Source organism: Callospermophilus lateralis, chromosome 2 (assembly GCF_048772815.1).
Source record: "Callospermophilus lateralis isolate mCalLat2 chromosome 2, mCalLat2.hap1, whole genome shotgun sequence".
Taxonomy (NCBI): Eukaryota; Metazoa; Chordata; class Mammalia; order Rodentia; family Sciuridae; genus Callospermophilus; species Callospermophilus lateralis.
Window position 1 is genome coordinate 62,189,163 of NC_135306.1, and position 25,056 is coordinate 62,214,218.

Consider the following 25,056-nt stretch of genomic DNA (forward strand, 5'->3'; position numbering starts at 1 on the left):
GAATAAGAGAGAGGGGAAGAGGAGGGAAAGAGAAAATATTGGGGACTAAAATGGGGCAAATTAAATTCCATGCATATGATTATGTCAAAGTGAACCCAGTTATTATTTATAACTATAATGTACTAATAAAAGCATTTAAAGAAGGGGTGAGGGATGTAGCTCAGTGATAGAGCATCCTTGGGTGCAATCTCCAATACCAAAAGAAAAATAAATAAATAAAAGAAAGACCATCTCAAAGTTGAATGATTTGTTTAAGGTTGTAGGGCCAATAAATGGCAGTGCCAGATCCGCCTAGCTTTCTGACTCTGGTTAGAAAATCTGTCCACAGAATCTACAGTTCTTTGCTCTAGTCCATGGCACTCAAGGTTGTGTGCATGGCAGACACATTTCTACATGTATCCATGTATCTTCCATACAAGAAAGCAGATCTGAATGCAAATGAGCTAGATATGAAGGGGTGTTATTAGATGGACAACCATGATTTCCCTCTGGTTCATTAAAAAGGAATGTTAACAAATTTAGTCACTTAACTCTTATTAGTAACAAAGCTTTCTCAATCACAGTTGAGTCTTATATTCCGGTAACTCTGAGCTACTGATATCCTCAGTAATTTTCAAGACAGAGGTAGTAACATGCTCTGGCTTTGAGTGTGACTCTATTCCATTCCGCCAAAGATAGCCAGAATAGAAGTGACTAAAGGGTCCGCAGGTCTCAGGCCTGGAACCTTGTTTACAAGAGTCATGAACCTTGTTTTCAAGAGCCAAAAGAAGAAAGGCAGAAGGTTAGACTTTAGTGAGTCGCATCTGCCACAGCCCTCTGAGAGCATAGATTTGTAAAATGATTTTATTTAAAAGTCAAACATATATTGAACAAACACTGTAATTCTTCCTCTTTTGCCACGAAGCACCCTTCCCTTCCACTTTCGTTGTCTGCCTTCACCCTCTCTCCTTCCCTCTCCTCCTTCCTCCCTTAGTCCTTCTTTCTCTCCCCTCTCTTTTCTTTCTTCTCTCTCACTTTTTTCTTTCTTCATTCTCTCTCTTTTGATAAAAGTTTCTTGAATTCTATAGTTAGAGGGTTTTTATGGTCACATTCAAGCTAATATGCATAGCAGAATGGATTAACAGAGCATGATAGATGATAATATAGATGATGGTTTTATATTCTTCATTGCAGATGAGAATACAGAAGTAAATGTAGAATAACAGTCACTAAAAACCTGCCCAACCATCTGCACTAGTGCTGCCCCAAATTCCTATCGAATCATTCTCGTATGTCACTTCTTTTTCTATAGACAAGGCCAGTGTAGATCTTGGGAGAAGTTCACTAGGTGCTGACGAAGGGATAGCCAGACAGGCCTGCGTACATCCTGGGATTTTTGCAGCCAGGACAAGGACACCAAGGAAACCAAGGTCAGACACAAAAGGACAGAAGCAAGAGTAACAAATGCTCTGTTCAGGGCTCAAAGACTACAAGCATGCCCTGTGCCAGCCAGCACAGCAGAATGGGAGTGGTTTGGTGAGAACACACTGGGTTAAGGAGGCATGCCAGGGGGAACTGCTGAGACTCCCCAGCCTCAAATAGCCTCACAATCGGTTCTCTTTTCCTTTACTCAAACAGGGGATTCAGATTCCTGGAGGACAGGGGAAAGTTTTAACCTGGCTCAAGCCCAGGATGGGGAAAAGAGGTATAAAACTGAATGAATCTTCAGAAACACTCCTGGACACCTCTCACCTGCATCTGATCACGTTGCTGTCTGCATTGCCAAAATGACATTACTCTCATCAGTCTAATGAAAGTTTTCAGCTCCAAGAATAAAGCCTAGCATGTTAGCTATGGGAACAAAACTTTCTCTTTAAAAGCTCAGTGTATGGAATTTACCTCTCTGACGACTAGAGCTATTTTCTTGTAGGGGAAAAAAATCATCAGGATGAACTCAAAGCCCTGTCTTGATTGGATTTCATGCAGACTTCCCAGCCCACTTGATTACTGTAAATAAAACTTACCTTTTCTAGAATACAGCTTTTGGCAGAGTAGTTTTCTCATGGCTATCATTGTGACTATGAAAATTAAAATAATGATGCAGGAAGGGATGAGAATGAACAGCAGAGAAGTAGTAGGGATGTTGGGTTTCATCTGACCTGGGTGAAGGAAAGAACCAGAATCTTATTACATGGCAGTTCAGAAATAGACACCAAGTTTGCCATATGAGTGGGTTTTAACCAACACGGCCACTGTGTTGAGTCTTTTCTCAGTTACTGTTAAATGCTCTGTGCATCTCAGCTCATGTATCCTCACGACAATGCTATGAGGTAGGCTTAACTGTAATTTTACTAGTGATGAAATGAGAACTTTTCCAAAGTTAGACAGATACAACCTGGGCTGTCTGCTTCCAGACTCCTTGCTTTTTGCCACTCTGATATATCTATTGTCTATCTATCAATCAACCAACCACCAACTTTCTTTTTATTTTTTTCTCCCTCTCTTCCTTCTCTTTCCTCCTTTCCTTTATCATCATCACCCTTCCTCCCTCTTTCTGGTGGGAAAGTCCTTCAGTCCAAAAATATCTCTACCCCCCCTACCCCCCTTACACCCACACTAACAAGCATTCAAGTGCTTAGAATCTCTACCATTGCTCAATTTCAAGGATTAACAAGATCCTTTTGAAAGAGTAGAACATCCCAGGCAGTGGTAATTTAGTAAATTTGGTGATTCCTGCCTTAGTACAATGACTAGAAATGACCCTTGTCTTGGCTAATCAAGATCATGGAACCGAGGAAGATATCAACTTAGTAAAGGAGGGAGATGAGAAGAGCAGTGTTGGAGGCTGTGGAAAGCCTTATGAGGGAGAGCTCTGGGTAGCTACAGGTTAGAACAGGGGTCTCAGATGGATAAAGGACAGGACTTTAGGGGTATTCACAGTAGGGAGATGAAAGACTACCAAGTTAGGTCATATCATTTTCAAAAGTCTGAGTTTTGTCTCATGGAGCAACCTATACAGAATAAACATAACAGTTTCATCCAGGAGAAGCTGGACAAAACTGTTCAGGAGAAAGGGCTCAGTCCTGCCACCTGCCTCCCTCCTACCTCTTCCTTCCCTGTCCTGACCAAGTGTCATCTGAAAACCATAGATTGTTTTAGCTGAGAAGGAATTAGACATTATTTAGTCCTAAGACTGTCATTTTAGTTGAAGGAGCCTCAGAGATGCCCAATAACCCACCTGCGGTCTTCACTTTCAAGTCGGTAACAGAGCCAGGGTTGTATATCCAGCCATGTCTGACCCAGAGCTCAGGCCCCTCAGATACCATCCCCATCCAACATAGGGCAGTGAGAGTTAAGAAAGAAAAGGATAAAGAACCTGTTTGGATAAGCAATGTTGGATAATGCATATTGACTATAATCTTCTTCACGTCTAGGAAGTGCTTATGAGGCACTTGTTGCATTTAACATTGCGAGTAAGAAGACTGGGCTCCTCATTGTCCCCACAATGGAAGAGGTCCCTGCTCATTGCCTGGACAGGTTCCCTCAGAATTCCTTGCACATGCAGAAACTCTACTCATTCCTAAAGACTTTGCAAAATTGAACATGCTAGGACATAATCTACTTGGACTCTAAGTATTTGGAGGATAAAGGCCTTATCTAAGTCACCTCTGAATTTTCTGCACTGTAGCACCAATCATGTGTATTTACATATCAATAAAAATTGTCAGGCCAAATTGATGGGCTGTGTGTCTAGTCCACCTAGTTGATTTTCCTAGCTATTAGTTACCTTGTGGTAGACTGACGGTTATCCCTTTAGACCATCCTATCTTTCTTCCTTAGTATTAGTGCATTATCTGAACACATAGCTTCTCAGAGACAGTATTTCCGGTACCCACTGAAGTTAACAGAGAAGTGGTCTTCTGGATCTCAGCCTTAAAATATTGGATATATCTCCATTCTTTTTCATTTTTGAGGATCGAAACACAGATTTGGCAGTGACTCTGCTTTGACAATTCAACATTCTTGAGAATGGAAGAGCAATAGAGTAGAAATAATCCGGAACATTGAATAGATTTATGGATGTAGTTGATTAGCTGCTCTGAACTACCTTCTATCTCATAATACTGCATGGGGAGAAGTATATTTCTGCCTTGTTTGAGTTACTGTATTTTTGGCTCTCTTCATTATAGCAGCTTAGGCTGTGTCCTAAGATATATCCTTGTAGATTGTTTCATAATAATTGAAAGTTCTTTAGCAATGATATAATGATGCAGTGGCAAAAATATTTGTCTTGTTTTACCCCAGTCCCATGCATTCATAAGGAAGTCATAATCTTGCTAGAGGTGCCATGTTTTTTTCCTGTTTCCTCCCTTTCTGAGTGCTAAGCCCTTTCCAAGATACTTCCCTAAATCATCATGATAACCTTTTGAGGTATCCACCATTATTTACCCTCATTCTACACCTGAGAAACTAATTTCTAGGGTGACTAAGTAGTATGTTCAAGTTCTCAACATTTGAAATTCTGTCTTGACTTTAGAGACCATGTTCTTGACCACTGCCTGGAGTCACCTCTAGGTGTCCTAGGAGGCCTTCACTTTTCTGCCAGTCCCACAAAGGTCTTTTTATAGTCATTTCCTGTGCTGTAGTCCAGTTACATTTCCAAGGAATATGCAATAACTGGCTAAGCACAAGAAATCCTAATGAATTCATTCCTCCCTAACTTCTGATTGAAAGTTAGGATGTTCAGTCATTTGTGCTAGAGTTTCAGGCACACCTCACACGCTCTCATTTCTGTGTTTTATTCATTGACTTCTGGAGAAGCTTGTGGTGGTTCACAGCAACCATCAGTGAGCAGCTTGATTTATAAGAATGAGTAGAAAGGGAACAGTCATAAGAAAACTTGAAAATAGCTTTGAGAAAAAGAAGCAAGGCACCTGTTGGAGGATGTGTGAATTTTGGGTTTTGTTGCTGGTATTTGTGCCACAAATCGGGACATCATTTGGCTGCCTTGATCCGACTTCCTATATAGTCTGGTAGTTGAGATAATGGGACAAAAACCAAGTCTCGAACCCATCAACCCAACATTGATTGAACAATTATTATTAAAGGCAATGTACTCTGCTTTTCATTTAGTCTAGCTATGGGACGGGGTATTTTCTAATTCTTGTCCACATCCATTTTCTCCATTTCGATACTCTGCTCTGAGACCTGGTATGGCTGACCTTTATGGAAGCCATCAGTAGACTCCATTGTTCTCAATAGAGAACAATGGGTTCAGTCAATGGGAGGCACTGGCAGGAAATTGGAGGTGGGAGGAGAACAAGGTTGGAGTGACATTCTTCCAGCTTCTGCCCTTTGTAGTCGCTGCAGCTGGCAGTCTCCCTCTTCTGAAGGTTATATCTCCTAAGTAATGCTGTTCTTACAGCTGTCTCCTCCTGGTTCCAGCAGCTTCTTCAACAGTGGTAACAGTTCCCTCAATATTGATGCCCTATGTCCTGCACTATCCTTTGTAGTTTTCCTAAATTCTGATCACACCTTCATAAATAGTCCTTTTATTACACCCTCCTCAAATGACTTACTTTGAGTGTGCCACCTTGCTCTTGCTTGAACTCTGATAGAGCTAGGAGGTGGGGGCAGGACAGCTCTTACCTTGAGGGTCAATGATGGCTGAAGTAAGTTCTTTCATCTTAGCATTCCAGAATATGCAGCTGAAGTTTCTGCCAGGCTGTGGCTTTAGGCGCAGAACACTAGTGACTTGGTAGAAGCCTTCAGGGGTCCTGGTATAGCTGGTGTTGGCAGGAACACTGACATTTGACCAGGACACTTCTGCTAGGGGATAACCTCTGGCCTGGCATGTGAGTTCCACCTCATCTGTCCCTGTGACCTTGAGGATGCCAGTATCTATTTTCTTGTAGGAAGCTGGACAATAATGAAAAAGAAGTAAGTCTTTCATTTCTTATTTCGGTAGAGGTGTGTATACCCAATACCATGTGAAATGAATAAAATTATTTTAATTTTATTAATTATTAATATTAACTAATAATATTTTCACTTTTATTCTTGGTACACTCACACACTATTGGTGGGCCTGGAAATTGGTACAACTGCACTGGAAAGCAGGGTTTTTTTTTTCCCCCTAAAAAACTAGGAATGGAACCATCATTTGACGTAGTTGTCCCACACCTCGGTATATATCCAAAGGACTTAAAATCAGCATATTACTGTGTACAGCCACATCAGTATTTATAGCAGCTCAATTCACAATAGCTAAGTTATGGAGCCAATGTAGATGCCCTTTGGCAGATGAATGGATAAAAAAATGTGGCATATATACACAATGAAGTATTACTCATCCATTAAGAGGAATGACTTTATGACATTTTCCAGTAGATGGATGAAACTAGAGACTGTCATGCTAAGTGAAATAAGTCAGTCCCCAAAAATCCAAAGGTTGAATGTTTTCTGATATGTGGCAGCTAACTCACAATAAGGGGAGTGGGGTAGAGAATAGAAATGCAGTAGATTTTACAAAGGGGAATGAAGAGAAGGGAGAGGAGATGGGAATAGGAAAGACAGTATAATGAATTGGACATAGCTTTCTTATGTACATATCTGAATACACCACATTGAATCTCACCATCGTGTACATCCACAGAAATTAATTAAAAAAATAAACTATGAGTAAATGGCCAAAAGAACACTAGAGGGAAGAGAGTGGGGGGTGGGAAAAGGGAAGGAGAAGGAGAGGTACTGGGGTCCTAATTAGAATAAGATGTGTTCCATGCTTGCATAATTATGTAAAAATGGATTCTACTATCATATATAACTAAAAAGAATGAATAAAATAAAAAAATAAAGTTTAAATAATAGAAATAAATAAAATAAAAACCCTTTCTCTGTCTTGAATATCATATTGGTTTACATACATTGAATTATTTAATCCTTACTATACAATAAAAAATTAAACTATATGCTGACCCTTGGAGGTAAATTAAATTCATATTCTTAGTTTGTAAACAGAGAAACATCAGGGGGACTTGAGTATATGCTTCCTGCCTTCTGCGTTAGAAACACCATTGCAGGACGATTCTTCATGTAATTACAGAAGCCTAGGGTGGAACAACATGAACAGGAATATTTTTTAAGGTTAACTGAAGATAGAGAGGTTGAATATCATGCCCAGAGTCATGGGGATAATAACTGGGGGAACCAATATTTGAATATTGGATGGTTGTGATTTGATCTGAGCAGCGCTCCAAGCTACCATAAAATGTGACTTCATATAGTGCTATAACTTATCTCACAGCTGGGGGCTGGAGAGAGGCTAAGGGGCAGATAAACAAAATCACTATATAATCCCATATCTCATTTTATTCAGTGCTTTTTCGAATATAATCAATGGAAAATTTACTTTATAATTTGTCCCTTTCTCTATTCTGTTTGAGATTAGGAGAAAAAACAAATATGTAGGTAATGTCTATAGTCAAGAGTTGGATTTATTTATTATGTACTTCTCAACACACACATACACACACACACACACATACACACACACTTTTGTGCAGTTCATGCTAAGTGAATTAACCACATATGGTTCACTAACCTCTAAAAAACTAAGATCTAAAATGGACAAAGGTGATATGGAAAGGGACAGAAAGATATAAGGGCAAACTATTCAACAACTTAGGCCACTTCTGAAAATAAATATTAACACCATTTAGAGATACCAGGGAATGTGGAAAGTAAACTGTTGATTTTGGGTGAGGGAGCCAGTATTGGCTTTTATTAGGTAGGAAATAAATATTTGCTCTCCATACATTTTGACCTCTGCTAACCTTCCTTTGTGTACTTCATTTAATGATGTGCTAATTTGATTCCTTATACTCAAAGACACCCACTGAACTGAGTTCTGCACCATGAAGAACTGTTCATAGCCTATAGGTCTTAGGTCTCTCTCTTGAAATTCTAATCTCCACGGGGCAAGCAAACCCTACTGGGTCTACTGTGTGTGTGTGTGTGTGTGTGTGTGTGTGTGTGTGTGTGAGAGAGAGAGAGAGAGAGAGAGAGAGAAAACAAAACCTCACAGGGGTGTGCTCTAACCTATAATCCCAATGGCTAGGGAGGCTGAGATAGGAGGATAGCAAGTTCAAGGTAAAACAAACAAACAAAAAGCAAAAGCCAAAACAAAACACCAAAAACTAAACTTTGGCTTCCATCTGAGCTTGGAGCATTTTTTTGGTGGGGGCGGGGGCGGGAGTTAAGCCAAGGGCCTCTTGCATGCTAGGTAAGAGCTCTACCACTGAGCTATACTTCTCCAACCCTGGGGCAGATGTTCTTATCCATGATGAGTGAATAGTGAATTTTGAGTCTGATCTGCAACTCTGGGTTCCTAGATTAAGATGAGGGAGCAAGAAAGAAGAGGTTTCCTATTCTAAGTCACATTCTCCTGTGTAAATTACCCCAGAGAAAACCCCAAGGGAGAAGAGAAGGGGGAAATCATGTGCTCATCAAACCAGACATGGTGTTCATTTCCCATTTGGTGTTGGATTCTCATGTGCATCACTTACTTATTCCAGAACTTAGAGAGGAGCTGGGGTTAGTGACTCTAATACCTGGCTGCAGCCCCATAACACAGATGTTATCTCAGTTAAACTATTAAATATTAAATATTAAACTATTAAATATTAAAAATTTACCTTGGAGGTAAATTAAATTCATATTCTTAGTTTGTAAACAGAGAAACATCAGGGGGACTTGAGTATATGCTTCCTGCCTTCTGCGTTAGAAACACATTGCAGGATGATTCTTCATGTAGTTACAGAAGCCTAGGGTGGAGCAACATGAACAGGAAAAAGAATTTGTTTTCCTGAGAGATCTAGTAGGACCCAGGACTAGCAGCTGAAGGAAATTAGGTTTTGAAACAAAGGACTTGACCTAGTTAGACTCATCAGTCTCCTTAGAGCCAAATTTTGGCTGATCTCTAGCAATCACACAGTATCTGAAGCATGCATTTAGAGTGTTCACTTTATCTCTTATGTTATTTATCTACATTTATTTTCTCTTGATTCTCTTATAATCACTTAATCCTATTCTATTGTATTTCTATAAACTCTTTGGTCTTTTGCAGAACAAAGTCAAGAAAATGGATAACTTAGAGCAGTGTGTTGTGTGTGAGGGTCCTGCTAACTTCTATAGGGTGGCTTGGGACAAGAAGCTTATTTTAGCAGCTGAGGTGAAATCACCATTGAGTGGTGATTTCAGAAATAGGAGGGCCAGGAATTAGGAGCTTGTCTGAAGCTTTAATTGAGATATATAAATGATGGGGCAGATGGAAAAAAGGTTCAGCTAAAAGAATCAGCAAAGTTTGGAGAAAAGACAGAAGCCCACATCCTACATTACAACATCCAAGATGGTTCTACAGTCTCTATTTTATTTGGGAAGTGGCTGAAGAGGTATTATATCAGCAACACATGATGGGGAAGCTGGATGGCGGTTGATATTCTTCAGAAAAGATGAGTAAATTTTAGAATTTCAAAGATGGAAGTGGTCTTAAAATTCTAATTTCCTAATTCCTAATATCTTCTTCAGTAACTCTGCTAGATAACTATCTAGATGAATGTACCATGTGCACTTGAAAATAATGTATATTCTGCAGTTGCTGAGTGTAAATTTTATAATATCAATTAGTTCAAGTTTGCTAATTGTATTGTTTAAATCTTCTACTATGTTTTCTTTTCTTTCTTTTATTTATTTTTTTGTGTGTGGTACTAGGAATTAAAATCAGAGGTGTTGTTTCACTGAGCTACATCATCAGCTTTTTAAAATTTTTATTTTGAGATAGGATTTTAATAAATTGCCAAGCTTGGCCTAAACTTGGGGATCCTCCTGCTTCAGGCTTTGGGGTAGCTGGAATTACAGGCATGTGGCTACCATTCACAACTTCTTCTACTATATTTTCTGGTTTGTTTGTTCTCTCAATTATAATAGAGATGAGTTGAAAGCTCAAATATGATTGTAGATTCGTCTCTTTCTCCTTTCAGTCTGCCAATTTTTGTTTGAAATTTTGATAGTAAATTGATGGATGAACACACATTTAAGATTGTGTCTCCTTGTAGGATGGATTCTCTTTTTTCCCATATTTACTTCATTTATTTTCATAATTGTCATTTACATAGATATACCAGTTTGTTAAGTTGATTCTTGTTCCCAGGTAATACATAATTCTAGAACAAACGTATTTGAACATAAGTCTTTTTGCAAACATGTAGTTTTGCAGTTTATTTTCAAAAAAGGAAAGAGTATGACTTAAATATTTTTACCAAGACTTTGAGTGATTTACCTCAATACTCTTGCCAATGGCACTAAAATTTTAGTCACTTTACTGTTGAAAAATGGAATTGCATTATTGTAGGACTGATTCTTTTATCATTATGAAATACTTTTTATATTTAGTAGTACCTATTTTTCTAATCCTAGTAATGAGATGGATAATTAACTTTTGGTTAAATACAACCTCAAATGGAAGCTCCTCTTTTATCTAGAAACAGTCTTTGCCTGGATTAGGTAGTCTTGATCAGGACTAATAAGCAAGTTAAACTTTTATTGGGAAGATCATCCTTACACAAAGTTTCTTTGTAGCTTCAACCCATTGGTAATTATTTGGTTTAATATAACAACATAAGGTAAGCACAGTAATTGACAACATGGACTTCAGAATCTGAGGGTTTTTCTTCTTCTTCTTCTTCTCCTTCTCCTTCTCCTTCTCCTTCTTCTTCTTCTTCTTCTTGTACCAGGGATTGAACCCAGAGATGCTTAACCACTGAGCCATATCCCCAGCCAGTTTTATTTTTTTCTCTTTAAGTTGCTTAGGGCCTCAATAAGTTGCTGAGGCTAGCTTTGAACCTTTGATCCTTGTCTCACTCTCTATCACATTGACGCAAATGAGAAGAAAAAATGTAATTTTGCATGTCTTGGTCTTGAGGATCCAGGCAAATTTCTAGCAATCACTGAAATAAATCTTTTAGAATTGTTTTCCATTCGCTTGTTAAACAGCCCGAGAGAAGAATTTGATTAGAGTTTGCAATTCCCAGGGCTTTTCTCCCTTTGAAATTCAGGACATTATTTTCTTAACTCCGAATTTCCTTATCATCTTGTTTCCTCAAGGGAAAATAGACATTGAGAACAGAGATATACCTCTATGGTAAGTCATGTTAGCAAATGCTTTCCCTGGCCTTAGAGACTTAACAGTTGACCTTTTCACGTCTGCCTTGCTTTTCTTCCACTGCTAGTCCTGAGCCCTTGGTCTTCCTGTTCTTTAAATGAAAATCATGCTGTCTCTTCCTGTACCTGTTGAACTTACCCTCTTGTCCATCTTGGGCTTCTTTCTTTCTTTCTTTTTTTTTGGCTTAAAGTACTTCCAAAAACATCAGAAGATTCCTGGTGTTAGCTCTTTCCTGTACCCATCTCCACCTTACTCTGTTCCTGTGTGGGGTCCTTGGCATCATACCCCTCCTGGTCTGTTTGGTCTTGTGTACTGTTTGCTTCAGCCAGGCCTCCTGCCATAGACTGCTCCCAGTCAGATAGTCACCACTTGGGTTTTCAGAAACCACAGCCCTTTATTATTACCTCTTCTGGATGCTCTAGCTATTACACTTCACATTTCTCCTATCCCTTTGAAATCAACTCTCTCTTCACTATATTTAATGTGAATTGCTGTGTGGACATTAAAGAAGGTAATATAAACCTATTTTCAAGGTTTATGCCATAAATTTTAAGGCAAAAGTCTGTTCTCCTCCAGTCCTATTTCATTTATGGGAACCCTCACTGGGGTACCAGATCTATCCTGCTTCTTTTAGAAGTCTCTGATCAGGAGAAGATACTCTTAGGTGCTGGTCCTAAATATTTATTTATTTATTTATTTTGCTTGCATTACTCCTAAAAGAACTAAGAAACACTATGGTCCCTCATTAATTCTTAGAATTTTTTTTATAAGTTTCTATGTTGGAAAATTAGAATTTTAATAAATATTTATACTGTATTTTTTTTTAGTAAAACAACTATTTCATTCTTATATATGCACCTAATGGCATCTAAATATTAAAAAAGCTGTCTTTTTTTACACACCATCATCCACTGAAAAATACAGAGAGAAATTGTTTTCTAATGGTCAGAGCTTTATATTGTATCTTTTCTTGAATCTCACTTCTTATTTTAATTTCCCCATAGAAGTTATTTTTTTTTTCCTTCCAGTGCTGTGATGGAACTCAGGGCCTTAAACGTGCTAGGCAAGCACTCTACACTGAGTCACACCCCTAGCTCCAGAAGTTTATCTTGCTGAGACAAATGTTTATATTTGACAGCTTTTTGATTTATTATCCTTATGCACCTTGCAATAAAATATGTATAGCTACTGAAGTTAATATTTTTCTTATAACTACGAGGCTTTAAGTACTCAAAGTTTTCTTCTGCACTGAAATCGAATTTCCATTATCAGCATATATATGATTACAATGTGAAATGCTATGAATATTGGTAATTATTCAACATGAAAGATACAAATTTCCTGGGAAAGTTTTGCTTATTTTTCAAATTATTTCTGAATCTGAGGATACATATGTCTTAGGGTTGGACTGCTCCAACATGGTAGTATACAGTATCCATTCTCTTTCTAATTTTTATTTTCTGTAGCTAGAAGATTTGTGGGATCTTGTTCATATGAGTAAGTTGATGGAAACTGGGAACGGTTTTGTTCTACTTAGGAATGTCATTCTTTGAATGACATGATTTATATGGTAAAAATTACTCAATTTTGATTATATGATCATCATTCTATTTGTGCTTTCATCCATTTTGTTGAAAGCAGAAAATTTGACACCATCTGCTTTGCAAAATGACCAGTTAGTCATGAGCCCTGCGTCTCTTTCAAAAGGTGTGGGTATTTCTGTTCACTCTTGTTTGGTACTATGGAGGTTTAAACCCTGGGGCAATGGACTACATTTATGATGAGGTAGAAGTGAACTTTTTAGGAAGTGGAAGAAAGCAATAAAAAAAGGAAGTGTTTTTATGGGAACCCCAACAGCCTTGCCTGGAAGACATATTCTGAGGTTCATCAATTTTGGGAAAGAGACTTGGGGAAGATGAGACTCTAGAAACTTACTTCCTAAAACTGACTGTGCTCATGCATTGCTTAGAAAGTTTTCATGTTCCTCATGTGCTCCAATGTGCATTGCCTTAAGGAATAAATCTCTCCACACTGGAGAAATCCCTGATCTAGCTGAGGTAGTAGGCGAAATGCCTCCCCAGGAATGAGAGGCAGCCGTCTGTCTGAAAGAATGGTGTAGCCATCCCCCAACTTCTCAAAGACCCTAGACATACCATAAATAGGGATCAATAAACATGGGGGTGGTGTCAGGGGTGCAGATACTCTAGGACTTTAGGGGATCCTGAGACTGCACGGCTTTCTTTCCTCATATGAATTGAATTCAGACTAACATCAGTGTTCTCAAGTTCCTCCATGCTGATGCCAAGAGGTAGGAAAAGCAATAAAGAGAAAGCAGGTATGTGGCTTTCCTCTTGACACACCGATGGTTGAAGGATGGGATAGTCAAAAAAGATTTGGGTTTTAAAAGTAAATCTCTGGATACTTTCTCTATGCCAGCCACCATGTCCAGTTCTTTGTGTTTATTATCTTTTTGATGTTTACAACAATCCTATGTGGTAGGAGCTTCTATTATCCTCTCACTGATAGGAAAAACAGAAGGTTATGAAAGGTGACACAGGTGAAGTTAATGTTCATCCTTGTGCCTAATCCTTCTCTTATGTCCTTCTTTGTTCTGGATCATAGTCACACCATTGCTGTCTAGGTCAATAGTATTTGGGGGCCAAAACCCACAGAACATCCAGAAGGCAGGTCCTCAGAGGCCTAATGAGTGGGGTGGGGAGGGCTAGAGAGCTGCCGGCAGTTTAGCTCAGAAGTCTATCAACAAGCCAATCAACAAGCTGATTCCAATCTTTCATAGTTGTTAAGAGTCTTGCTCAATATGACCTTTCCTAGAATAAACAAGAACATGAAGAGTCTCTTCAGATTTAGGTTCCTGGCTTTTTTAGGGTAGAAAGAGATCCAAACCAGAGAAACGGGGACAAGTATGGGCTTAGCCAGGCTCTCTTGGGCCACCCACTTTATTTCTCTGGACTTTGGTTGCCTCATCTGTGATAGATAGGAGTTGGGCTTGAACAATGTTTTCCAAACTTTTTATAACCCAAAGTGAGAAAGAGAGGGAAAGAAATCTTTAAGCCATGACTCAAAACACACACACACACACACACACACACACACACACACACACCCCTGAAACAAGAGTTTAATTGTTTTTGTTTTCATACTGCTGGGGATTGAACCCAGGGGAATTCTACAACTAAACTACATCCGTACATTATTATTATTATTATTATTATTATTATTATTATTATTAAGACAGGGGCTTGCTAAGGTGCTCAGCCAGAAACAAGAGTTTTTAAAATAACACTTAGCCCTGCTCCGTAATACTCTCTGACCTATTTATTTATTTATTTATTTATTTATTTTGGGCGAGGGGAGAGGAAACACCCATCTGGTTGCTTCTCACTAACTTGATATTTTATCACAATTGTAGTTGGAGAACTATGGTTTCAGGACTATAGGAATAACTACAAAGAGTAGCTTACTAACTAAGCTGGGAATGTTCCCTGAAAGAACTGAATTAGGCAAAGCTTATCTTTGGCACCTTCCCACCTTTTGGGATCTTGTTTTCCTGGCTTATTCTAGCCTCATTTTATTTCTACAAATCCTACTCCTGTTTATCCTTACTTAGCTGCTTTATATGCAGGTGTCAGAAAACATTTCCAAGCAGGTGCTTCCCTCCACCCCCTCTGAAACAGCTGTCTCCTTAAAACAGGTTTCTGTTATTTGCAGCTAACACAGCGGGAGAGGCGACTCCATGAATTCTAGCCCTTGAAAACACTCACCTTTGACTTCCACAGTCAGGTACTTGTAGTCCAAGGCGAGCCCGCAGATGATCAGGCAGAGGTACTTCCCTGCGTCTCTCACTTGCACTTGGGGGATGTGGAACAAGGCCTTCCCCAGGGGCAGCTGCTCCTCCAGCAGAGTGGCTCTCTCGCTGGGTGAGGATGTACCATTCTCCACCCTTTGAAAACTGGCTTTTATTGCTTCAGGTTCCGTACAATCTTTAGTGTCAAAATCACACTCGAGGGTCACATTGCTGCCATGGTCTACTGTGTACAATTTCTTCGGGACTGTCACTGTGAATAAAGCTGAAAGGGAAAGTCAGCTCACTGTTGCCTGCCTCTACTTGATGGTTCAGTTCTTCCGGAAAGGGATCTGAGCCCCATTCCTCCCCCATTTTCTGGGAGATACCTATTGGCATCCGGGCCTTCTTTTGGGCTCCTCTTTCTCTTTTGCCCATTCCAGCAGAGCAAGGGTGGAATTCTTGGTCCATTGCTCTGAGTTGGTGAACATTTCACCCATGTAGCTGATTGCCCTCCTGCTCTTTCCTGGGCACCCCAACATGAGCTTCTGATGGATAGCAGTGGTTGCTTTCCATAGCATCTCCCACCTACTTCTCTAGTACCCTGTGGTCATTCCAGATCGTCCCTCTTGAGAAAACAGAATCTCTCCTTCCGACTCCCTGGCCATCAAAGTCTGAGTCCATGTCCTTAACGGCCTTCACACCCTATTATCTGGGCTCATTTTCTTCAATCTATACAGATCAATTCATGCCTTTCCCTGCTAAATATTACTTCCCTAGCCAGTGATAGTAATAAAAATTATCACTTGTAGAGTTCTTAAACATTTCTGCTGACACATTATCTCATTTAGACTTCCCAGGAAGTGAGGTAGGCAATAGTGTTATCCTCTTTTTAGAAAATTAAATTGAGGCACATTAAAGTTAAGCAGCTTGCTCAAGATTGCACAGCAAAGATCAGACCAGGGATTTTTTTAAGTCACAAATGCTGTTGAACACCACATCATACAAACCCACTGTGGATGCTATTTTCTATTAATAAAGGGAAAGAAAAAAATGAAACTAATGTTTAATGTGTATTTACTATGTGCCAAGCACTGTTAGGCACTTTATGACTATATCATTTAACCCTGAAAATATGACCATGAAAAACATATAATCATTAAGGTTGAATAGTTAAGGAAACTGGCTCAAAGAAATTGGCTCCTGATATATAGTTAGTAAGGTTAATATTCATAACCAGTCAGGGTTTGACTTCAAATCTGTAGTTTCTGCTTAGATAGTATCTCCCCAAATGTGAAGCACCTATCAATAGAAGTATATATAATTCTAGATGGGGTAGAATCAAAGCCTAAAGAAAGAATTATTTAGAGAGACATTTATCCCCTTTCAGAATGCACTTCAATCCCTCAAGTACACGTAATTTATAACCAGACTCTTATACCTTTAATGCTTGTTCTTTTTCCTTTTAATAAAACAGGAAGCTTCCAGGCAAATAAGTGTTATCAGGGTGGAGTTTAACAACACTACTTTATTTTAATTGCATTTACTGTGTTTCTAGCCTACATTTTATTAGTACAAGCAAGACTGAATTTCCAAGTACAAAGGAGCATCCTGTCTAGCTAAAAAAAAAAAAGCTGAATTGATTTAAATAATTCTGTGAAAATCAATAGTATAAAGAGTAGCCAAACATGGCAAAACTAGTGAAGGCAGTGTTTGCAATCATAAAGCTTGAGACACTGCCCCAAATTATACTGCTTCCATCATTAATGAATAGGGATCATTATGATGGAGTATGGAAAGATCTGGAAGTAGTTTCCGAATCATCACAGATTAGATCAAATTATGTTCAGTAGAGTTTGCTTCATTCATTCATGAATTTATTCAATCAAATTGAAATCAATCAAATCAAATCATTCTCTCAAAAAATATTGGGAGGCCTTCACCTAAGCATTTGCTTTTCAAGGGCCATTTCTCTATAAAACATGGTATGGGAAGAGCACAGCACTTAGTGTGTTCAAATTCTGCCTTTTTCAGGATTAGGAGTCTTTGATCAGGAACTCAACACTTCCATGAATCTCAGTCTCCTTTTTGTAAGATGAGGTTAATATTTACTTCTCAATATCATGGTCAAAACTGGACAAGATATCACATGTGTAGGGCTCAGGTCTGGTAACTAGTAGGTACTTGGCAAACTTTCATACCATGTTTTAATTCTTGGGAAAGTAGCAATCTATATATGAAAACATGGCCATTCTTTATTAGTCAAAATTCTTTTTACTTATCAGGATAATTTTTTCCTGACAAGAGTTCACAGCACAGTAACTTTTGGGTTTCCTGCTTGAATGATTCACAGTACAATTTTCTTTGGATTCAAGTTTTTCCTCCCATTGAACTGAAAGTCTTGGATGGCAATAACCAAGTTGAGTTTGCTTTGATATCACTCAGTTCTTGACACATGCTTAGTTCCATATAAGGGTTTAGCAAATAAATGGCAGAAAGAGAGAGAGAGAAAGGATGAATACCAGAGATGGTATGAATTGGCATTCTCAGTCACCACACAGCACAATCGATAGTTATCTGAACCAATGGGCTTAATAAAAAAATGACAGATATGTTTATATTTTGCCTACACTCCCTGTTATAACCACAACTTCGACTCTTTCTACAGAGATCTATGGTATAGAGAGGAGGTTCACATGTGACCACTGTTCTTTTGTGCAAGATGGGATCAAGGCCAAGGCTATCAGGTGAGTGTTTTCATATACAACAATGCTAATCACATCTGTGCTTGCTGACCCAGAAGAGAAGACCTTGGGATAATATTTATGAAAGGGGACATTGTGCTTCAGGATTTCTTATATGATTCCACTTTGTAGAATCCCCTGCATCTGTAACAACAAGGCTTCACATAATGGGACCATAGTCTCCTTAATGGGGCCCTATTAAGGGTAGACCCCTTTATGATGGGTACCATCTCTACATCCTCATTTCCCTTATAATTAAGACACCCTGCTTGAAAGAATCATATTTATTTATCAAAGATGTATTAACTATCTTCTGTTTGTCAGGTTCAGGAATTTTCTACTACTTTCACTCTTCTCAGTACTTCCTTCTTTTATTTTATATTACATGATAAAGCAAGAAAAATGGAAGGTGATGGGGGTGTGCAGGGAAAGTTAGTTGCTATGTCTTATTAACAAGAAGAATTAGAGATTTGGTTGTCGATTCTATTGACTGCATTTAGCAAATTTATTTACCACATAATGCTTTCTTTACCACACGAACAAGGGAACATCTGTAACTTCCTCTGGAATTCCCCTTAGAATACAGCAGAACTCCCCTCTTTACTGCCTGAGCTCTAGATAAATGTTTGTTTTCTTCTTGTTTTTCTCCTCTGCCTTGTACAGGGTATATGTTAAGGGTTGTAGACATAAAGTATGCTACCTTTCAGACTGGTGATATTTTTTGGCTAGTATTCACAAGAGAAAAGAGTAATGAATGAACATAAATCATGTCTATGAGTACCTTGGAACAACTGAGGTTAATTGTTATTTTTTGTATAACTTTGTTTCAAAGCTTCCAATATGCAAAGCTTTGGGCTTGATTGCCTCCTATAAAATGCGGGGATTAGGAAATGCAACACACTTGAAATCCTAAAACATTCTTGATTTTTATAAATTGCATAGGAAATCAAAACACTTTTGCAAGCAATTCTGTGAAGAGGCTTTTCTCAAGCTTGGCTGCGCATCAGAATCGCTAAACAGAGGCCTCAGCCTCAGCTGACCCTGGAATCACTGAGAGGCTGTCTTGGTCTGTTCAGTGTTTCTTTAATAGAATACCTAAGGCCATGTCTTTTATTAAGAGGCTCTTGGTTCTGGTGACCTGAGGGTCCAAGCAGCTTGGCACCAGCCTCCTTGCAAGGGCCTCCTGGCCCTATCACAACGTGGAGGAGAAGCAGAAAGGGAACTGGCTGCATGCACAAGAGGCCGAGCACTCATGCACAGTGATCAGGGTGGCTTCATTTTATAACAGCCCATTTTCATGACACAGGCTTAGCACATTCATGAGAGTGGAGTCCCCAGGACCTAAATACCTTCTACTAGGTCCTACCTTTTAAAGATTCTACCACCTTAACATCGCCACATGGAGGACCAGACCTGCTGGATGTGAGCTTCTGGGAGTAAACTATATCCAAATCATAGCAGAGGCTTCTAAAAAACACTAATGCCTAGACTCTGCTTTGGCTCCTTTACAATTAAATTATTTCAGGGGTGGGGCCAGCATTAATTTTTTAAGAACAATTTTCCTGGGAGTAGATAATGTGCAGACAATAGTGAGTAACATTAGACTAATAAAATACATGTACTTGCAAACTCTTTTTACCGTCTTTCTAAAGGGTTGTCCTCAGCTTTACCTAGAAACTAGTTAGAAGTGAAGAATCTCAGGATTTCTCCAGATCTAGAGAATCAGGATCTTGCATTTGGTGATTTATATGCACAGTAATAGTTGAGTAGCAGCATTATAAAACCTGTCTGCATCTGGACTGTTACCACTAGGAATTGGAGTAATAATTAACACTTTTTAAACACAATGAGCCAACTGCTAAGCTAACCCTAATGTCATCATCTCATTTGATCCTGCCAACACTTCTGCAAAGTAGGAGTTACTATTCATATTTTAAAGATAAGGAAACTGAGGCTTAAAGCAGTGATACAATTTACTCATTGTCAAAGAATGATGGCCATGTAATTAGATTCAAAATCATTTGTGTGTCCTCAATGCACATCATCGCTATGTTCCTAATGACTCTATAGATATATTTCCACTGGCATGTGTATGTTATACCCATGAGTGAGATAAATATATTTTTTAGCTTTATGTTAAAGAAAAGATATTGTTTTCACTTCATGTCCCACCACATGAGTTACTAAATTAAGCTAGTTTAACTTCTGAAGTTAACAAATGAGAACATTGGGAAGTTTCTACAACTGCATATTTAGTGGGCAACACAGGTTTTCTCATTCATTTGGGGCTCTTAAATCAATGAAAGGGCAAAGGACTTAGTGAAAGCATGAAAAATTCATATATTCAAGTCTCTTAGTCAGATTAAAGCAGCTAACTTGAATAATGCTGTAGTCTTTTTGAAAATTCAGAGGGAAACTTTGCATTTTATTTGCAACCAGTCATCAATGAGAGTCAGCACCTGTCCCATCTCCAGGAAACACAAAACAAATCATTTGCATTATTTCCCCAAATAGTTTTCTCTCCCAAGATAGCTTCCTCTTTAAGCTAATTATATATTTTTCATTTAACATCAGAAGCTTAATTTATTTTTCAGACTTCCTATACGATGTACTTGAAAGATGAGAGGGGGCTGGAGGGCTGCTTTACACAGCTATATTCTTCAGAAAATTCTGCAGTTTCTGGTTTAGGACAAAATCCTGCTCTGTGCACCTGACTCATGCTATATTCCATGTATGAGCACTGTACGGAGACACAGTAATCCTGCTCTCTTAGAAATCCTCTCCACAACTTGATTCTTCTCTTTTCTATCTCTCAGCAGTCAGTAAAAGTAGTGGAAGATAGGACAAGTAGAACAACCCAGGATCTAATCTCAGCCCCAGAGTAACCTCCGTTACCCATGATCATGAATACTTCTTGTTTTCATTCTCTGAAGGATGAAGAGAGGGAAACATCAACTGAGAGAAGGATGACTAGGCTTTTTTCCCTTCAAGACATAATAAAATGTAAAAATAAATATTACCCTTTAATCATTTTTGGGTTACAAGATATAATTGGGTTTTGAACAAATGTGTAAGAATAAAAAGATTCAACTATAAAGCTACAATAATCAAAAGAGGGTGCTACTGGCAAAAAGGCTAGATACAAATCAGTGGAGCAGAATAGATATTAGAAGTAGGCCTACGTGTTGGGGCAACCATTATGGAAAGTGGTATGGAGATCCCTCAGAAAACTTGGAATGGAACCACCATTTGACCCAGTCTCTGACTTCTTGGTTTATACCCAAAGGTCTTAAAATCAGCATATTATAGTGATGCAGCCACATCAATGTTTATAGCAGTTCGATTCATGATAGCTAAACTATGGAACCAACCTACATGCTCTTCAACAGATGAATGGATAAAAAAATGTATGTGATGGAATATTACTCAGCCTTAAAGAAGAATGAAATCATAGCATTTGCTGGTAAATGGATGGAGCTGGAGATTATCATGCCAAGCAAAAGAAGCCAATCCCCCAAAAAACAAAAGGCAAATGTTTTCTCTGATATGTGGATGCTAATTTACAATGGGGTGAGGCTAGGGAAGAATAGAGTTACTTTAGATAGAGGGGAGTGAAGGGAGGGGAGGGAGTCTGGTGGTAGGAAGGACAGTAGAATGAATCAGACATTATTACCCTATGTAAATTTATAACTGTATGACTGGTATGATTCTACATCATGTACAATGAGAAAAATGAGAAATTATACTCCATTATATATTATGTATCAAAGTGCATTCTACTGTCATGTATAACTAATCAGAACAAATTAAGAACAAAATAAGAATAGATCCTCACAAATATGACCAAATGATTTTTGACAAAGATTCAATAGCACTTCTATGGAGAAAGGATAGACTTTTCAACAGACTGGAGCTACTGGATATCTATATGGAAAAAATAAACAAGTCTCAACTTATACCTCACACCCTATACAAACACTAACTCAAAATAGATTATAAACTTGAATGCAAAATATATAAACATAAAATGTTTAGAAGAAAATCTTTTAGATTTTAGTCCAGTGGCTAGCCAGAGTACTTAGATATGTCACCAAAAGCATGAAACATAAGACATTCATAAATTCAAGTCCATTACAATTAAAATCTTTGCAAAGACCCTGTAAAAGAATGAAAAGAAAACCCACAGACTGTGAGGAAGTATTTACCAAGTACATATCTGATAAAGGATGTAGATCTGTAATATAGAAAACTCTCAAAACTTTTCCTGAAAATAAACAATCCAGATAAAATTTTTTCAGTGATTTTAACACACAATTTACCCAAGAAAATACATGGATTGCCAATAAGCACATGAAATTGTGCCTTACATTATTGGTTATTAGAAAAATGCAAATTAAAACAATAATGAGATATTTTTACACATCTATTAGAATGATGTAAAATAAGAAAACAATGTAAGCGAAAAATGAGGAGAAATGAAAACTCTCATGTAATGCTGCTGGGAATCTAAAAATCAAACCTATGGAAAGGTTTAATAATTTTCTATAAATTAAATTATACTTCCCATATGACCTAACAATCCCACTCCTAGTTGTTTATCCAACTGATTTGAAAATGTATGTTAGTTGTTTATCCAACTGATTTGAAAATGTATGTTCACACAGAAATGTAGATGCAAGCATTTAAAATAACCCCAAATGTGAAACAACCCAAATGTCCCTCAATTAGGAATGGATTAACAAAATATGGTACCTGTATACAACAGACTACTACATACTTACAAAAAGAAATGAACTATTGATACATACATACAATGATATGAATAAATCTCAAATGCATTTTGATAAGTGAAAGAAGACAGATACAAAAGCTAATATACAATACACACTATATACATGTATGGAAATATCACAGCAAATTCCATAAATTTGTATCATTAATCTGTATTAATAATAAAAGATAATGATTTAAAAGCATTTCAAATGAATGATCTCATTTATATGACATTCTAGAAAGATTCACATTTTAAGGACAAAGAATAGGTCAATGGTTTCTGGATTTAAGAATTGGGAGAGGACAATATCAAATATCAGAGCATCAGTGTATGTGGTTGGGGACTTTAACACCCCACTTTCAGCAATGGACAGATCCTCCAGACAGAAAATAATAATAAAAAAAAATAGTAGAGTTAAACTTCACCCTAGACCAAATGGATCTAACAAACATCTACAGAATTGTTAGCTAAGTGCAGTGGTGCTTACCTGGAACCCCAGCAATTTAGGAGGCTGAGGCAGAAGAATCACAAGTTCAAGGCCAGCCTCAGTAACTGAGGCCTTAAGCAACTTAATTGGATCCTATCTCAAAAAATGAAAAGGGATGGGGATGTAGCTCAGTGATAAAGAGCCCCTGGGTTCAAACCCCAGTTCAAAAGAAAAACAACAAACAATTAAATAAACAAACAAAAAATGGAAACTACGGGCTGGGGATGTGGCTCAAGCGGTAACGAGCTCCCCTGCATGCGTGGGGTGCTGGGTTCGATCCTCAGCACCACATAAAAATAAAATAAAGATGTTGTGTCCACCAAAAACTGAAAAATAAATATTAAAAAATTCTCTCTCTCTCTAAAAAAATGGAAACTACAAATTAAAATCGTTGATGAATATAGATACTAAAACCCTCAACAAAATACAGGCAAATCAAATTCAAGAGCAAATTAAAAATATTATTCACTGTGATCAAGTGGGATTCATCCCAGGGATGCAAAAATAGTACAATATATGCAAATCAATAAACATAAACACCATTTCAATGGAATAAAGGACAGATGGACTTCCAAAATGATAGAGAAAATACATTCAATAAAATCTAACATCCCTTCTTGTAAAAACTCTGAACAAATTGGGCATATAAAGAACATGCCTCAACATAATAAAGGACATTTATAATAAGTCAACAGCTAATTATATCGAAAAGGAGATAAGCTAAAATCTTTCTAAGATCTGGAATGAGACAAAGATGATCACTTCCACCACTTTTATTCAACATAGTGCCAGAAGTTCTAGGCAGAACAATAAGGCAGGAGTAAGAAATAAGGGGCATCCAAATTGGAAAAGAAGAAGTCAAATCTTCACTATTTGTGTATAGAAACACCTAGAACTCCACTACAAAATGATTAGAAGCAAGAAATGGATTCAGAAAAGTTATAGAATACAAAACCAACATACAAAAGTTAGTAACATATGCCAATAGTGAAATATCTGAGGTAGAAATCAAGAATGAAATCCCATTTACAATAGCTGCAAAAAAAAAATCCCTAGGAATAAATTTAACTAAAGAGGTTAAATATTTCTTCAATGAAAATTATAAAGCATTGATTAAAAAAATTGAAGATATACAAAAAGGGAGAAAGACATCCCATGTTAATGTAAGATTTGATATTGTTAATAGTCTATACTATCCAAAGCAATTTAGAGATTCAATGTATTTCCTATCAAAATACCAATGGCATTCTTTTTTAAAATTAATTAATTAATTTCTTCTAATTTGTTATACATGCCAACAGAATGAATTTTAATTCATTGTACACAAATGGAGCACAACTTTTCATTTCTCTGGTTGTACACAAAGTAGACTCACACCATTCATGTCTTCATAAATGTACCTAGGGTAATTATGTCCATCTCATTCCACCATCTTTCCTATTCTCACACCTCCTCCCTCCCCTTTGCCCTATCCAAAGTTTGTCTATTCCTCCCATGCTGTCCCCAATCCCTAATAGGATCAGTGTCCAATTATCAGAGAAAACACTGGACTTTGGTTTTTGGGAATTGACTTACTTCACTTAGCATTATATTCTCCAACTCCATCCATTTATCTGTAAATGCCATGATTTATTCTCTTTTAATGCTGAGTAATATTCCATTGTGTATATATACCACAGTTTCTCTATCCATTTATCTACTGAGGGGCATCTAGGTGGGTTCTACAATTTAGCTATTGTGAATTGTGCTGCTATAAACATTGATGTGGCCGCATCACTGTAGTAGGCTGTTTTTAAGTTCTTTGGGTATAAACTGAGGAGTGGGATAGCTGGGTCAATGGTGGTTCCATTCCAAATGTTCTAAGGAATCTCCATACTGCTTTCCAGATTGGCTGCACCAATTTGCAGTCCCCAGCAATGAAAGAGTGTGCCTTTCCCCCCCACATCCTTGTCAACACTTATTATTGTTTATATTCCTAGTAACTGCCATTCTAACTGGAGTGAGATGAAATCTTAGAGTAGTTTTGATTTGCATTTCTCTAATTGCTAG

General features: G+C 37.8%; 1 protein-coding gene across 1 annotated transcript in view; it reads right to left on the reverse strand.

Annotated features, from left to right (window-relative positions):
• Positions 1-25,056, reverse strand: part of Pdcd1lg2 (programmed cell death 1 ligand 2) — a 61,513-nt gene that overhangs the window by 12,830 nt on the left and 23,627 nt on the right. Inside the window, exons 3-5 of the mRNA XM_076843435.2 lie at positions 14,983-15,288; positions 5,629-5,898; positions 2,004-2,138 (exon numbers count right to left, since the gene is read on the reverse strand). Of these exons, the coding sequence (XP_076699550.2) occupies positions 2,004-2,138; positions 5,629-5,898; positions 14,983-15,288 (711 nt within the window). The remainder of the gene's footprint in view (positions 1-2,003; positions 2,139-5,628; positions 5,899-14,982; positions 15,289-25,056) is intronic.